This window comes from Orcinus orca, chromosome 19 (genome assembly GCF_937001465.1).
Source record: "Orcinus orca chromosome 19, mOrcOrc1.1, whole genome shotgun sequence".
Lineage (NCBI taxonomy): Eukaryota > Metazoa > Chordata > Mammalia > Artiodactyla > Delphinidae > Orcinus > Orcinus orca.
The window spans coordinates 36,568,040-36,582,808 of NC_064577.1; the positions used below are offsets into that span (position 1 = coordinate 36,568,040).

The 14,769-nt window shown below is 36.0% G+C and overlaps 1 protein-coding gene across 9 annotated transcripts in view; it reads right to left on the minus strand.

The window, feature by feature from the left end:
* Positions 1-14,769, minus strand: part of TANC2 (tetratricopeptide repeat, ankyrin repeat and coiled-coil containing 2) — a 357,408-nt gene that overhangs the window by 132,534 nt on the left and 210,105 nt on the right. For all 9 annotated transcript variants that reach the window (XM_004275661.3, XM_049701636.1, XM_049701638.1 and 6 more), the window contains 2 exons: positions 11,924-12,110; positions 1,321-1,584 (listed from right to left, as the gene is read on the minus strand). In XM_004275661.3, coding sequence (XP_004275709.1) covers positions 1,321-1,584; positions 11,924-12,110 — 451 coding nt within the window. The remainder of the gene's footprint in view (positions 1-1,320; positions 1,585-11,923; positions 12,111-14,769) is intronic.

Sequence of the window (14,769 nt, forward strand, 5' to 3'; positions counted from 1 at the left end):
GAGGACGGAACAAAGAGTAATGGTTTAGAAAAGGTACAGAAGGGAGATGGGAAAGGCAGAAGCATCACACCATCATCTGCGTAACATAAATAATTACATCTGGAAAGAGCTCTTGACTACAATAAGTATTTTATTATCTTGTGTCAGTGAGATAAACCCATCCTGACACTCATCAGGCAAGTAAGAAAGACAAACATAACTTTGATTTTGTAGCATGGACAAAGTCCAGATGATGATGCATTTTGAAAATGTCAGAATGCCCAACCGTTCTGCAAAAGTCTTGGTCTGAATTATTAAACAGCAACTTAGCTGTATTAAAAATATCCCTTGACGTAGTTCTGAACAGCTGCTAAAGAATAATGGCTCCATATTCCAGCCACTTATTATCTGTATCATCCCCTTATGACTGAGACTGCTAGTGGTGTTTGAGTTATTCTTTAGCAATGTAGGTAGGTACCTGATGATTCTACTATGGTAAGACAGCCAGTGTACTGTGAAAATACTGAGCTCTTCGAATGGGGAAGTTGAATTCTTGCCTGCTTGTCACTCTCTCAAACTATAGGTGATGTTTCTGGTAATATAAATTCGACTGAAATATACTTCAATTTAATAATGTTTTTAAAATTTTATTTTGGCTGCACAGCGCAGCTTGTGGGATCTTAGTTCCCTGACCAGGGGTCGAACCCAGGCCCTTGGCAGTGAAAGCTCAGAATCCTAACCACTGGCCTGCCAGGGAATTCTCAAATAATGTTTTTTAAAACGAAAGTTTTTAAAACCTAAAATCTCAAAGTGAAATCATTTGAAAGACTTCTGATGTGAGAAAAGACTTTTAACAGCTTGACAATATACTTTATAGGTTCTCTTTTTGATTTTATGTGTTTTTATATTTATATTTTGGTTTTCTTTTAAGATTTTTTTTGATGTGGACCTTTTTTTTTTTTAAAGTCTTTATTGAATTTGTTACAACATTGCTTCTGTTCTATGTTTTGGTTTTTTGGCCGGAGGCATGTGGGATCTTAGCTCCCTGAGCAGGGATCAAACCCGCAGCCCCTGCTTTGGTAGGTGAAGTCTTAACCACTGGACTGCAAGGGAAGTCCCTATTTTATATTTATATTTTGGAAGCAGAACTAAACAATCACTTAAAGAACACAAACCTTCCCCCAGGTTCAAAAAGATAATACACATGTATGTTACCCAAACATAAAAGAATAGCTTAGTTGAAGAAGATGAATGGAAAATTTAAATACTGTCAGAGCAGAATTTATCTTCATTTCAATATATATGCCAATAAAATGGTGATTTAAAACAAATAAAACTTACCTGCTACTGAATTTGGCCGTGGCATAAGATAAAGAGGAATAGACTGTACTGACTGTGATAAAACTGTTTCCAAATTCCTCTCTGGGATCTTATTCAGACTATAGGTGGAAGCCGTCATGTTTTCATCTACTCGATATAAACAGGAATCCATGCTGGATTTTTGAGACTGCCAAGGCTTTATGTTTCCTCCAGATCCTAATTCTTTACTGCTTTCCCCAACGTATTTTGTGCGTTCCATGTTTTCAGAATAGCTTGTCAAGGTAGCTGAAGAAAAGAGTAAAGTGAATTAAAAAAGAAAACCAAACCTAGAGGTTAATCTGTTTACTGCTCTCCAAATACATGACTAGATAATGACAATATCAGAAACATTATTTTTAAAAAGTTACTGATGATCTCATCTCCATCATGAAGTTTAAACAACTGAAACCAAAATATAACTCTCTCACACAGGTTCTCTCTCAAAGATTTACTTTTAACAACTCTATTTGAATGAATTAAATTCATATATCAGTGCCAAAGGGCCTACAAATAGGGCCCATCAACGGTAAAAACTGTGGAATTTCATCAAAAGGGAATGTACATACTTTTCATGGATTGCTGGAGAGCCCCAGAGGTGTCAAAAAGATCTTTATAGTCTTTTTACCCTATATTTTTCCTTCCTGGCCCTTTATATGAAACAAAGAATTAGAGAATATAGAAACATTCCCTAAGTAGATGCTAATATAGGAGAAAGAGTCTGTCTAAGTAAGGAAACACTACAAGGCCTCTGTTTTTAATTAAAAACTCAGTTCATATATTTATCTTTCAGTCATAAATAGCCCAACGGATCCTAACCTTTTTGCCACCAAACACAATGTTACACCTTCCCCAATGAGATTTTATGGGTTCTATAGCATACTGTATAATTTCTAAATATGTTCAGTGATAATATATAGGTGTAAACTTATATTACGTGTGTATGTGTCTGTGTGTGTTCTTTTTAAACAGATGCATGCTTCTTTTCCTAATTTCTGGAAATTGTCTTATTACTTTAAAATATATTTAAACATTTTTCTTTCTGTAAAATTTGACTGAAGTATAATTTCATTTGGTGTAAAGATGTGGTGATTCAGCTGGCTTTTAATTCTTAGCTAGAGGCTTGGAGTTCACACAGCTGCTAGGGTCAGTATGATGAAAGCTGGAGAATGTAAAACTTCTGTTTCCCGGAGGACTTGTCTACATGTAAAGTGTCTGTTAGTTAACCCTTTGCCTTTCATAGTTTTTTTTGGTGGTGTGTCCCAGCAGAAGTTTTTAATCCTTAGGTCCCAAATCAGAGCTGGCTGAGATTCACTTGTATCTGTGTGGTCTTACCCTGGTATATATTCCAGAAATACACCCCTTTTCTCCAGATAAACCCTGAGCACATTCAGTAGGCTCCAAACACTGGAACACGACACCTTTAAAGGTCTGAGCAGGTAGTAATGGGTTTCACTATTTTCAATATTTCAAATAATTTGTAAGTAATAATATGTTTTCAAATAATTTATAAGTAATAATATGTTGACTAGTTACCTAAAACATCAAGCTTCTATAAACACAGCTGCAATTATATCAAGGGTGATAACATTAGTTATCTCACGTTGAACAGAAATTCTGGCATATATATATATATATATATATATGTATACATATCATATATATATATATCATACATATATATACATTTGATAAATAAAAAATGAGATAGAAGCTATTGGATAATGAATAGAGTGATGCTGAAAAGTTTTTCAAAAATACAGGGCCTATCAATAAAAATTATGAAAGTCCTCATTGGTGGTGAAAAGATTTGAGAAACTTTGAATTAGTTCATGGTACAAAGAATTATTCATTGGCCTATGGACCCTATTTTATCATTTAAATGATAAAGTTTATAATAAGGAAGGGCTTCTATGGTCATGGTATTTAAAAGTAAAGACAAGGAAGACATCCAGTTTCCCAGTGTGAGAAGAGCAGTGATGTCATTTTGCACTACAACTGTACTATCTGCATGAACCAAACCTGTTATTACATAGTTCACTTGTTTTTCAAACCCAAAGTATCCCTTGTCCTTTTTCACTGGAGAGAAATGTATCTAGTCCCTGGCACACAGTATATGATCAACAAATATTTGTTGAGAGGATGAATAAATTAGTTTTATTGGATGCTCAATGGTCCAGAACCATTGGGGCACAGAAAGAGTGAAAACAGACAACTCACATAAAATACCAGAAGTAAAATCCTCTGGTTAACCATTCCCATTTAGGAATTTTGTACATTTCTGCTTCATTGATGCTTTTCACAGAATATGGTGACTTTTAGTTTATTTCATTCACTTATCTAGCCAATAAAATTTTATTGAGCAACTAGTATGTGTCAGACTACAGTGGTGAACAAGATAGGTCCTAAATCTTTAATCCCAGAAAAAGGACAATCCTGTGGCAAAAGAGGCCACACACAGAAAAAATGAAGAATCACAAAATGAAATGCTATTTTCTTTTTCTTGGGGTACGTGGGCCTCTCACTGCTGTGGCCTCTCCCGTTGCGGAGCACAGGCTCCGGACGCGCAGGCTCAGCGGCCATGGCTCACGGGCCCAGCTGCTCCGCGGCATGTGGGATCTTCCCGGACCGGGGCACGAACCCGCGTCCCCTGCATCGGCAGGCGGACTCTCAACCACTGCGCCACCAGGGAAGCCCTGAAATGCTATTTTTAATAACAACATGCTAATGTCTGCACATTAGTCAATTTTATGGATGCTCCTATTTTACTCAACCACTCCTCTAGAGTGAGAACTTATCATATCACTTAAAGTCAACAAGGTGAATGAAGCACCAGAGAATGCAATGATATTTTGGTTCATGCGGCTACTAAAAGTTTCAAAAGTCTAAAGCCCAAGCAGTCTATATGTCAGACATTGGCCTACATAAATTAAGCACCCCATGTGCAAAGTTTCTATGAGTGGAGTTGAAGAGGAAGACATGGCCTCTCATTGAAAATTATACATATTTGTTTTCCACGAGACCTATTCTATCTCCATTTTAATTCTCTAGACCTAGTCATTCCCATGTGGAACAAAGAATAGTGGGAAATATTGAGTTGTAAGTAATTAAGGAGATTTTCCTGAGAATTTCTCCATTTTCCTTCCTTGATATAGAAAAATAAATTGCTACCTCAGTAGAAAGAACTGCTTACATGGCATTTCTGTTTATATTGCCATATAGGCCAGGAAGATAGTGTGAGGAAGTAGGAATTACAGGCTTATAAACAGGCTCATTGTGAATAAAATTAGCTCCATATATTTAAGTTTTATTGAGGTACAATTTACATACCATAAAATGCACCCATTGTAAGTGTACATGGGTACAAGCACATTTGCTTGTCATCTATAATAATTAAAAACTGATAGTAGGGACTTCCTTGGTGGCACTGTCATTAAGATTCCACGCTCCCAATGTAGGGGGCCTGGGTTTGATCCCTGATCCAGGAACTAGATCCCACAGGCATGTCTCAACTAAGGAGCCCACCTGCCACAACTAAGGAGCCCATGTGCTGCAACTAAGAAGCACTCGAGCCACAACTAAGGAGTCCGTGAGCCACAAGTAAGGAGCCTGCCTGCTGCAACCAAGACCCGACACAACCAAATAAACAAACAAATAAATATTAAAAATAACTGATAGTAGTAATTTTTATCTTGATTCACTACTTTGCTTTTGCTGATAAAAACTAAATTTTTAATGCTGGATAATAGTCTTAGGTCATCTGTTCTGAGAGAGAATTATTTTAGAACCATGCACTGTTTTGTAATAATTAGGACCATGGGTTTTGAAGTTATACAGACCTGAACTTGAATCTTAGCTTTGCCTCTTAATATCTATGTGATCTGGGACCAATTATTTTTGAATCTCAGTTTTCTAAGTCTAAGAAAGATTGTTATAGTATTATGTAAGACAGAGTTAATTTACAGCTAGACTGGGCCAGCCCTACACTTATCTCTGGGGATGCCTGGAACTCTGGTACTGACGCTTAGCCAAGATAAGGTCAACAGGGATAACTAATGATTTATAATTTGCTGTTTAAAGTTTGAAACTCCCCTGGTAGCAACCAGGTCTAGTTGTTTATTGACAGCTTACACCTGGACTACTTAGACAGCCTGGCTTAGCTATGTGACCAGAGGGGCATAAAAAGCTTCACTGTAAACTTCTGGGGAGCTCTCCTGAAACCAAGATTCCTTATACAAATCTCAGTGATTTATACTCTGGGGACAGGCACATCCTATTTGATTAAGAAGGAACCTGGATATATATGGAATCTAAAAAAACAAAAATGGTTCTGAATAACCTAGGGGCAGGACAGGAATAAAGACGCAGACGTAGAGAATGGACTTAAGGACACGGGGAGGGGGAAGGGTAAGCTGGGACGAAGAGAGCGAGTGGCATGGACCTATATATACTATTAAATGTAAAACAGATAGCTAGTGGGAAGCAGCCGCATAGCTCAGGGAGATCAGCTCGGTGCTTTGTGACCCCCTAAAGGGGTGGGATAGGGAGGGTGGGAGGGAGACACAAGAGGGAGGAGATATGGGGATACATGTATATGTATAGCTGATTCACTTTGTTATACGGCAGCAACTAACAACAATGTAAAGCAATTATACTCCAATAAAGATGTTAAAAAGAAAAAAAGAACGTGGAGAACTGCACTTGGGAATGGATCCTCGGTGCTCGCCGGCATTCTCTTTCGCCTGCTGTACTGTATCTTTACGAAAAGCTTTTTGTAAGCATTTTTCTGCAGAGTCTTATGTACCCTTTCAATTATCTGATCCTGTGAAACCTTTAGAACTATTTTCTTATAAGATGATTGTAAGGAATAAGTAATGGTACCTGCCTCGTACTTTGTACTCAATCAACGGCTGTTGTTACTATTATTATTATTATTGTTATTTTAGTTAGGTCAATTATGCAAAAGAAATGCTCTGTTTGGTCTCCTTGATCAATTTAATAGGCAGTATCTAGACTTCTTTAACATATATGCCATGCCATATAAATATAACGCTACAGCTACCAAAAATTTATTAGTGCTAAGTAAGTAGAAGGTGGGAAGGATGACAGAGTCACTGGCACAATAACTGGAGAAACTTAGCAGTGAAGATACAATTGCACATTTCTGAAAACAGGTTGGAGAAAATATAAAAAAAAACTCAAGTTATCTAATGTTCAAGTTTATGACTCAGGGAGGTGATTTTTTAAACGTGAAAATTTGGATCAAAAAAAGAACATACAACATCCTACTGGAATATATGTTACTAAACGAACAAAGGTCTTTGATGAGGAGTTTCTGATTTTGCTTTTTAGTTACTAATGTGAAATACTAGGAAAACATAATCACTGAACAATGAGCAAAGCTGTAGATGTTTCATCTTCCCAGGTGTTAAGTGATATAAGGCTAAAGGATATAAGAACAAATTTGGCAATAAATCAGAATCTAAAGAAAAAAAATTCTGAGATTTAATTAAAAGAGGGAATTCAAGAATTATACCTTTCTGGGACTTCCCTGGAGGCACAGTGGTTAAGAATCTGCCTGCCAATGCAGGGGACACAGGTTTGATCCCTGGTCCGGGAAGATCCCACATGCCGTGGAGCAACTAAGCCTGTGCACCACAACTACCGAGTCTGTGCTCTAGAGCCCGCGAGCCACAACTACTGAGCCTGAGTGCCACAACTACTGAAGTCTGCGGGCCTAGAGGCCGTTCTGTGCAACAAGAGAAGCCACAGCAATACGAAGCCCACGCACCGCAATGAAGAGTAGCTCCCGCTCACCGCAACTAGAGAAAGCCTGCGTGCAGCAATGAAGGCCCAGTGCAGCCAAAAATAAAAAATAAACAAATAAATTAAAAAAAAAGAAATTTAAAAAGAATTATACCCTTCTGGAAGGAACTGTGATCTCCAGATAAACAAAAGGCAAGAAACATGCCTAAATGGATCCATGCTTAAATTCATTTTGCTATGTAACACCATACCAAAACAGCCCATTATTAAAACTTAACATGAAAAAGGAATAGGATATAAAAATGATGTATATCTCACAGAATTTATGATTATCAAGATTTTTGCTCGAAGCTATATAGGAGCTTATATATAAGCTAATAGGAGATTATATGTAGTTGGTGGTATTTAACTAGCCACATATATAAGACCATTATACCATTAAAGTTATACCAATAAAATAAAAGAGTAACAAATATGGGGGCTTCCCTGGTGGCGCAGTGGTTGACAGTCCGCCTGCTGATGCAGGGGACGTGGGTTCATGCCCCGGTCCGGGAAGATCCCACATGCCGCGGAGCGGCTGGGTCTGTGAGCCATGGCCGCTGTGCCTGCGCGTCCGGAGCCTGTGCTCCGCCAACGGGAGAGGCCACAACAGTGAGAGGCCCGCGTACCACAAAAAAAAAAAAAAAGAAAAAAAGTAACAAATATGAAATTACATTGTAAACACCTGACAATCATGTCAGTGACATTTTACCACATATTTAAGAAAGGTTGTGAGTTTGAGGAAAGGGAAGCTATGACTGGAACAGAGAATGCTTTCTGTGGTAAAAATTAAATTACATCTGGGGTGAATCTAGACCACATAGAATCTAAGAAGTTACAGTTATTTACAACCTTTTAGAATCTGAGAGAGGAACTTTTTACATTAACAATACTTAAAAATTCAGGAACTCTGCATTTCTAGTATTCTGATTCTTATAACTAGAATTCTACATATTTTGGCATGCTATAAGAGTGATACAGCAGGCATCACTGAAATTCTGATTGCTATAATTACAAAATGTAATCATAAGGAATTCACACTGAACTGACTGATATATAAAGAAATCACAAATAGATAATTTAAATTAATACATTTAATAACTTTTGTGCTTTTCGCTGACAGGGCAAGATTTAAATATGGAACACTAATAAACAACAGACCATCTTGGAAGTTTTTGTTTGAAATAATTAAGCAATATTTAATTTGGAAAAGCAGATGTTTCTATAATCAGCAGGGAAAATACTTGAAACATATTTAACAGTTAAGGTAGGCTAGCCTTGAGATTCACAACGTAATAACAATATCTTTGACTATTATTACTTATGCCATATACAATTTTCTTCCAAATCAGACTGAAGTGAAAAAAAACTAAAGGGAAACAAGTCATTTCTCAAGATAAGCTGCTCACATATAATTCGATAACTACTCTATAGTCTTATGTAATTTTAGGAACAGACATTATTCTCTTTCTTCTCTCATTATTTTGCAAGTAAATCTGTTTCAGTATTTATACACATTAAAGAATGGAAGTTCATTATTCTTCAAATTAGCTCTCTTATCCACAAAGGCACTTATATTTACAAGGAACACAATTTTGGAAATTTATCAGAAAAAAAAAATGAGGAACACTGTCTGCTATAAGTCAAAGCAGGATCTCATTTTTAATTTTCCGAACATTATGAACATTTATTCTGAACACTCACTGACATGTTAAGCTTCCACTTTGAAAGGTAACTACTTGTAAACGGATTTTATCCAATCTGTCAGTACCATGCCTTCTGCTTGGATGAATGTATTTCTAAAGCTATTTTTTAATGTATGGCAGAATAGATGATATGCAGTTACAGACACTCTAATAAGATCAACAGAAGAACCCAGGAAGAGGTGTGGCTGGGATTATAAAAGTCACTGGGCCAAAATGAATCATAAAGAGAATTTAAGAGAATAAGATTAGTCGATGGAGAATTCTAATCTCTATTATTTATTAAAAATTTAATAAAGTTCCATCTTGTACCCAATGGTCACTCTAAACACCTGTCAAAAAGTAAAGTGCCAGGTCAGTCCTTTATCCCCTATCCTTCCACACTTAAGCTTTCTTTCCTTTGAGTACCTACTATGCTACCATATGTCAGTCACTGGACTAGGTGCTACAGATACGGATGAATAAGACACAATTTTGGCTAACAAGAAACAGTCTAATGGTGAAAAGCAGGCTCCAAAAGTAATTATAATACCATGTGTTAAATGTAATGGTACAGATATGCACAGATATACAGATATAATCTATTTCTTAGATTTTGGAGTATAATTACTCCAAAAGTAATTATAATACCATGTGTTAAATGTAATGGAACACGGAATAATAATATGTACTGGATAGGAGGTGGAGTGGAGAAGTGAAGAGAGGTGGTGGTAGTAGTGGTGACAGAATACTCAAGGTGAATCTTAAAAAATATGTAGGAGTTAGTCAAGAGGGAGAGAGGAGATTACAAGGCAGAATGATCAATATGAGCAAAAGCATAGAGATGAAAAAATGAATGTGTCAGGTAACAACAAAATCTAAAGTTGCCAGAATAATATATACAAGGCCGAAAGTAGTGGGCTTGAAGGCTGGAGAAATTGGCTGCGGTCAGATCAGGAGAGCCTGGCCTTTATCTGCTAGGTAAATGGGAGTCAAAGGAGTGATCTGATCAGATTTGATTTTCAGGTAGTTCACTACATCTTATAGGTAACAGAATCAAAACAGTAATTGTTTTTCAGTTAATTCACTTTGGTGGCTGTGTGAAAAACAGACTTAGGACAAGGCAAAAAACGCAGAGAGAACAGTTAGATTTGTATTAATCTAGGTCTAAGATAATGCAGACTATCAAGGCAATGCTAGGAAAGATGAAAAAACAATACAGGGATGAGAAATACAGGGGGAAGGAAAGTGGGAAGGACTCTCCTCTTGGCTTTCTAGCTTGGGTTCCTGGGTAGGCAGTGATGTCATTGTAAGAGAATATTTTGGACAAGTTTTTGCAAATAAATTTGAAAGAAAAACCATTACTAAGGAAAAGAGATTCAGAAAGAAAAAGAAAAAAATTTAAGTCCTATAGTATTAAATACACTGAAATAGTAGTTTAAAAGATTGACATAAAGAAAATAACAGGTCTGAAATATTTTAATGGCAGGTCCTACTAAATAGTCCAGAAACAGGTAATTCCAATTTTCTATAAACTATTTCAGAGGTTAGGAAAAGAGGTCAATTTTCATCATATTTTATCTATGTATTTTATTTAGTTAAAATATTTAGCTATTTAATGATAATACCTTCATAATGACTTCTCATATAAAGTAAGCACAAGTCAGAAATTATTATGTTACATACTGAGGGTACATTAAATTATTAGACATGAATCTGCCTTTTAGGAGCTATATAGTAAGTTTTAAAATCAGGAAATGTGAGTCCTCCAACTCTGTTCTCCTTTTTCAAAATTGTTTTGATTATTTGGGGTCCTTTGAGATTTCACAGGAATTTTAGAAAGGGTGTTTCTGTTTCTGCAAAGAACATTGTTGGGATTATGATAGGGATTTCACTGATTCTGCAGATTGCTTTGAGAAATATTATTTTAACAATATCAGTCTTCCAATCCATGAACACAGGATATATTTCCAATTATTTAAGTCTTTTAAAATTTCTTTAGCAATGTTTTGTGGTGTTTAGTGTAAATGCCTTTTGCCTCCTTAGTTAAATTTATTCCTAAGTATTTTATTCTTTTTGATGCTACTGTAATGGAATTGCTTTCTTAATTTTATTTTTTTTTGGTTATCCATTGTTAGGGTATAGAAATGCAACTGGTTGTTGTATGTTGATTTTGTATGTTGTAACTTTGCTGTAAAAATATTCTTTTTATCAACTCATTATTTATTTAAAGTGAATAAATTCACGTTGATGTATATTCATTTAAGTACTAGAGATATGCTTAGTTGACATGGCATTAAAATATTTGCAATAATATCTAAACAAATAAATATTTTGATTTGATAACCTTTAGAAGGAAGCCAAATGAGGAAAAAATATTTCATTGTCTTTATTCCTTTATCGTTTTCACTTTCCTAGTCTCTTCAGCTTCTGTCATTTGTTGAACAGCCTCTCCTCATCCCTTCCTTGAAACTTTTATCTTCCTTGGCACTGGTAACATTATACTTCCCCAGTTTTTCTCCTATCTGTCTGACTACCCTTTTTCTGTATCTACTGGCTCATTCTCACACCGCTCACCCCCTGCTCAATTTGAACATGCCCTAAGATTCTGTGCTCAGTCTTCTTTTCTTCTCTTTGCATTTCTTTGTCTTCAGAGTCTTCTTTTCCCAAAACTTTGCTCACTTCCATGTGACTGACTCCCCTTAACAGGTATACAACAGGCAATAATACGAAGAACTGAGAACCACCAAGAAACTACTAGTTCAGTGAGGGATAAACTTTTTCTGAACCACTTCTGTTGGTAGACAGATGATGCATGTGAATTTACAAGAAGAAGTAGAAAGAACTTTTTCTATTCATCCATTCTTTTATCAGATAATATCTTTAAAGGACTGGTTAAGCAGGGAGAGATACCTCTCATTTTGTTTACCCTTTATGTCTCTCTCCTGTATCATTAAAAAGAAAAGGACACATTTTATATATACATCTCAGTAACTCAAAAGCAGAATTTTTGAAAACCTTGAGCTTGTGTAATTATTTTAAAAAGAAAAAAAGACACAAAATGCTTTCTTTTTTAATGATTAATATAAAAACCAACTTACCAATGATACCGCTATCTCTGCTTTCAAGGGTGGAGGTTGGACTAGTGACAGCCCCATAGCTGCTATCCTTGGCAGTTGCATTTGTACTGACTTGCGGGAGAGTAGAGCAGGGGCTACTGGCTGGTGGAGAGGCAGTGCTGCTAGTCAAGGTGGAACAGGGACTTATCCTCTGGGTGATTGCTGAGGTCTGAAAAATTTAAATGAAAAATGAGATAAACTGATCAGCTGTTAAAGTAAAATATATCTTATGGTAAAACACATGCTTTGATAAGAAAAAAAAAATTCACATGCACAACTTTTACATCTATTAGGTTCTGTTTGTTTTTGCCTTCCGGGATAAAGCGTTCTGTGTTCCATAATTAAGGTGAAACTTGATAAATTTAACATGAGCAGAGACTGGCCTGTTTTTCTGCCTAGGAAACTCACAGTGACAAGTAGTCTTTATCACTGCTATGAACTAATAGAGGAATTTATTAATCACAAAATTTTCTTGCTATTTTCAATCGAAATTTTTCTGAAGGCTTGGAACTTTTTCTTGCTAATAATTTTCTTTGGATAGAAAAAAAATATCTCTGCAGCCAAAGAGAAATAAAAATAAACTTCTTAATGCAAATAAATGGTTTTTTTTGATACACAGGTGGTTGCTCAGAGGCAATAAATGAATGCAGGGAAAATGCCTTATCTAAAAGTTTGTCAAATAAAATAGATCAAACAATATTAATTTAATACAAAATGAAATAATTTCTCTGTAGAAACTGATTACAGACTGAGATCACTGAGTGATTCTTACACCTAAAGTTACCTCCTTTTCACATTTTTGATGGGAAGTAATGAATAATCACCAAAAAGACTGATGCTAATATATTCTGGTTTACCTAATTTAATGACAATTCGCTTTTCTTTAGCTCTTTCTACCCAAATAAATTAATGAAATAATGAATGAAAGTCTATGTTTTTTCAAACACTCAAGAAATGTTATCCTACCCTGATACCAAAACCAGACAAAGATGTCACAAAGAAAGAAAACTACAGGCCAATATCACTGATGAACATAGATGCAAAAACCCTCAACAAAATACTAGCAAACAGAATCCAACAGCACATTAAAAGGATCATACACCATGATCAAGTGGGGTGTATCCCAGGAATGCAAGGATTCTTCAATATATGCAAATCAATCAATGTGATAAACCATATTAACAAATTGAAGGAGAAAAACCATATGATCATCTGAATAGATGCAAAAAAAGCGTTCGACAAAATTGAACACCATTTATGATTAAAAAAACCTCCAGAAAGTAGGCATAGAGGGAACTTACCTCAACATGATAAAGGCCATATATGACAAACCCACAGCCAACATCGTTCTCAATGGTGAAAAACTGAAACTATTTCCACTAAGATCAGGAACAAGACAAGGTTGTCCACTCTCACCACTCTTATTCAACATAGCTTTGGAAGTTTTAGCCACAGCGATCAGAGAAGAAAAGGAAATAAGAGGAATCCAAATCGGAAAAGAAGAAGTAAAGCTGTCACTGTTTGCAGATGACATGATACTATACGTAGAGAATCCTTAAGATGCTACCAGAAAACTACTACAGCTAATCAATGAATTTCGTAGAGTGCCAGGATACAAAATTAATGCACAGAAATCTCTTGCATTCCTATATACTAATGATGAACAATCTGAAAGAGATATTAAAGAAACACTCCCATTTACCATTGCAACAAGAAGAATAAAATACCTAGGAATAAACCTACCTAAGGAGACAAAAGAGCTGTATGCAGAAAGCTATAAGACACTGATGAAAGAAATTAAAGATGATACAAACAGATGGAGAGATATACCATGTTCTTGGATTGGAAGAATCAACACTGTGAAAATGATTCTACTACCCAAAGCAATCTACAGATTCAGTACAATCCCTATCAAACTACCAATGGCATTTTTCACAGAGCTAGAATAAAAAAATTCACAATTTGTGTGGAAACACCAAAGACCCCAAAGAGCCAAAGCAATCTTGAGAAAGAAAAATGGAGGTGGAGGAATCAGGCTCCCTGACTTCAGACTATACTACAAAGCTACAGTCAGCAAGACAGTAATGGTACTGGCACAAAAACAGAAATATAGATCAATGGAACAGGATAGAAAGCCCGGAGATAAACCCACACACATTTGGTCACTTTATTTTTCATAAAGGAGGCAAGAATATACAGTGGAGAAAAGACAGCCTCTTCAATAAGTGGTGCTGGGAAAACTGGACAGCTCCATGCAAAAGAATGAAATTAGAATACTCCCTAACACCATACACAAAAATAAACTCAAAATGGATTAAAGACCTAAATGTTAAGACCAGACACCATCAAACTCTTAGAGGAAAACATAGGCAGAACACTCTATGACATAAATCACAGCAAGATCCTTTCTGACCCACCTCCTAGAGCAAGCGAAATAAAAACAAAAATAAACAAATGGGACCTAATGAAACTTAAAAGCTGTTGCACAGCAAAGGAAACCATAAACAAGACGAAAAGACAACCCTCGGAATGGGAGAAAATATTTGCAAACGAAGCAACTGACAAAGGATTAACCTCCAAAATATGCAAGCAGCTCATGCAGCTCAATATCCAAAAAACAAACAACCCAATCCAAAAATGGGCTGAAGACCTAAATAGACATCTCTCCAAAGAAGATATACAGACAGCCAACAAACACATGAAAGGATGCTCAACGTCACTAATCATTAGAGAAATGCAAATCAAAACTACATGAGATATCATCTCACACCAGTCAGAACAGCCATCATCAAAAAATCTAGAAACAATAAATGCTGGAGAGGGTGTGC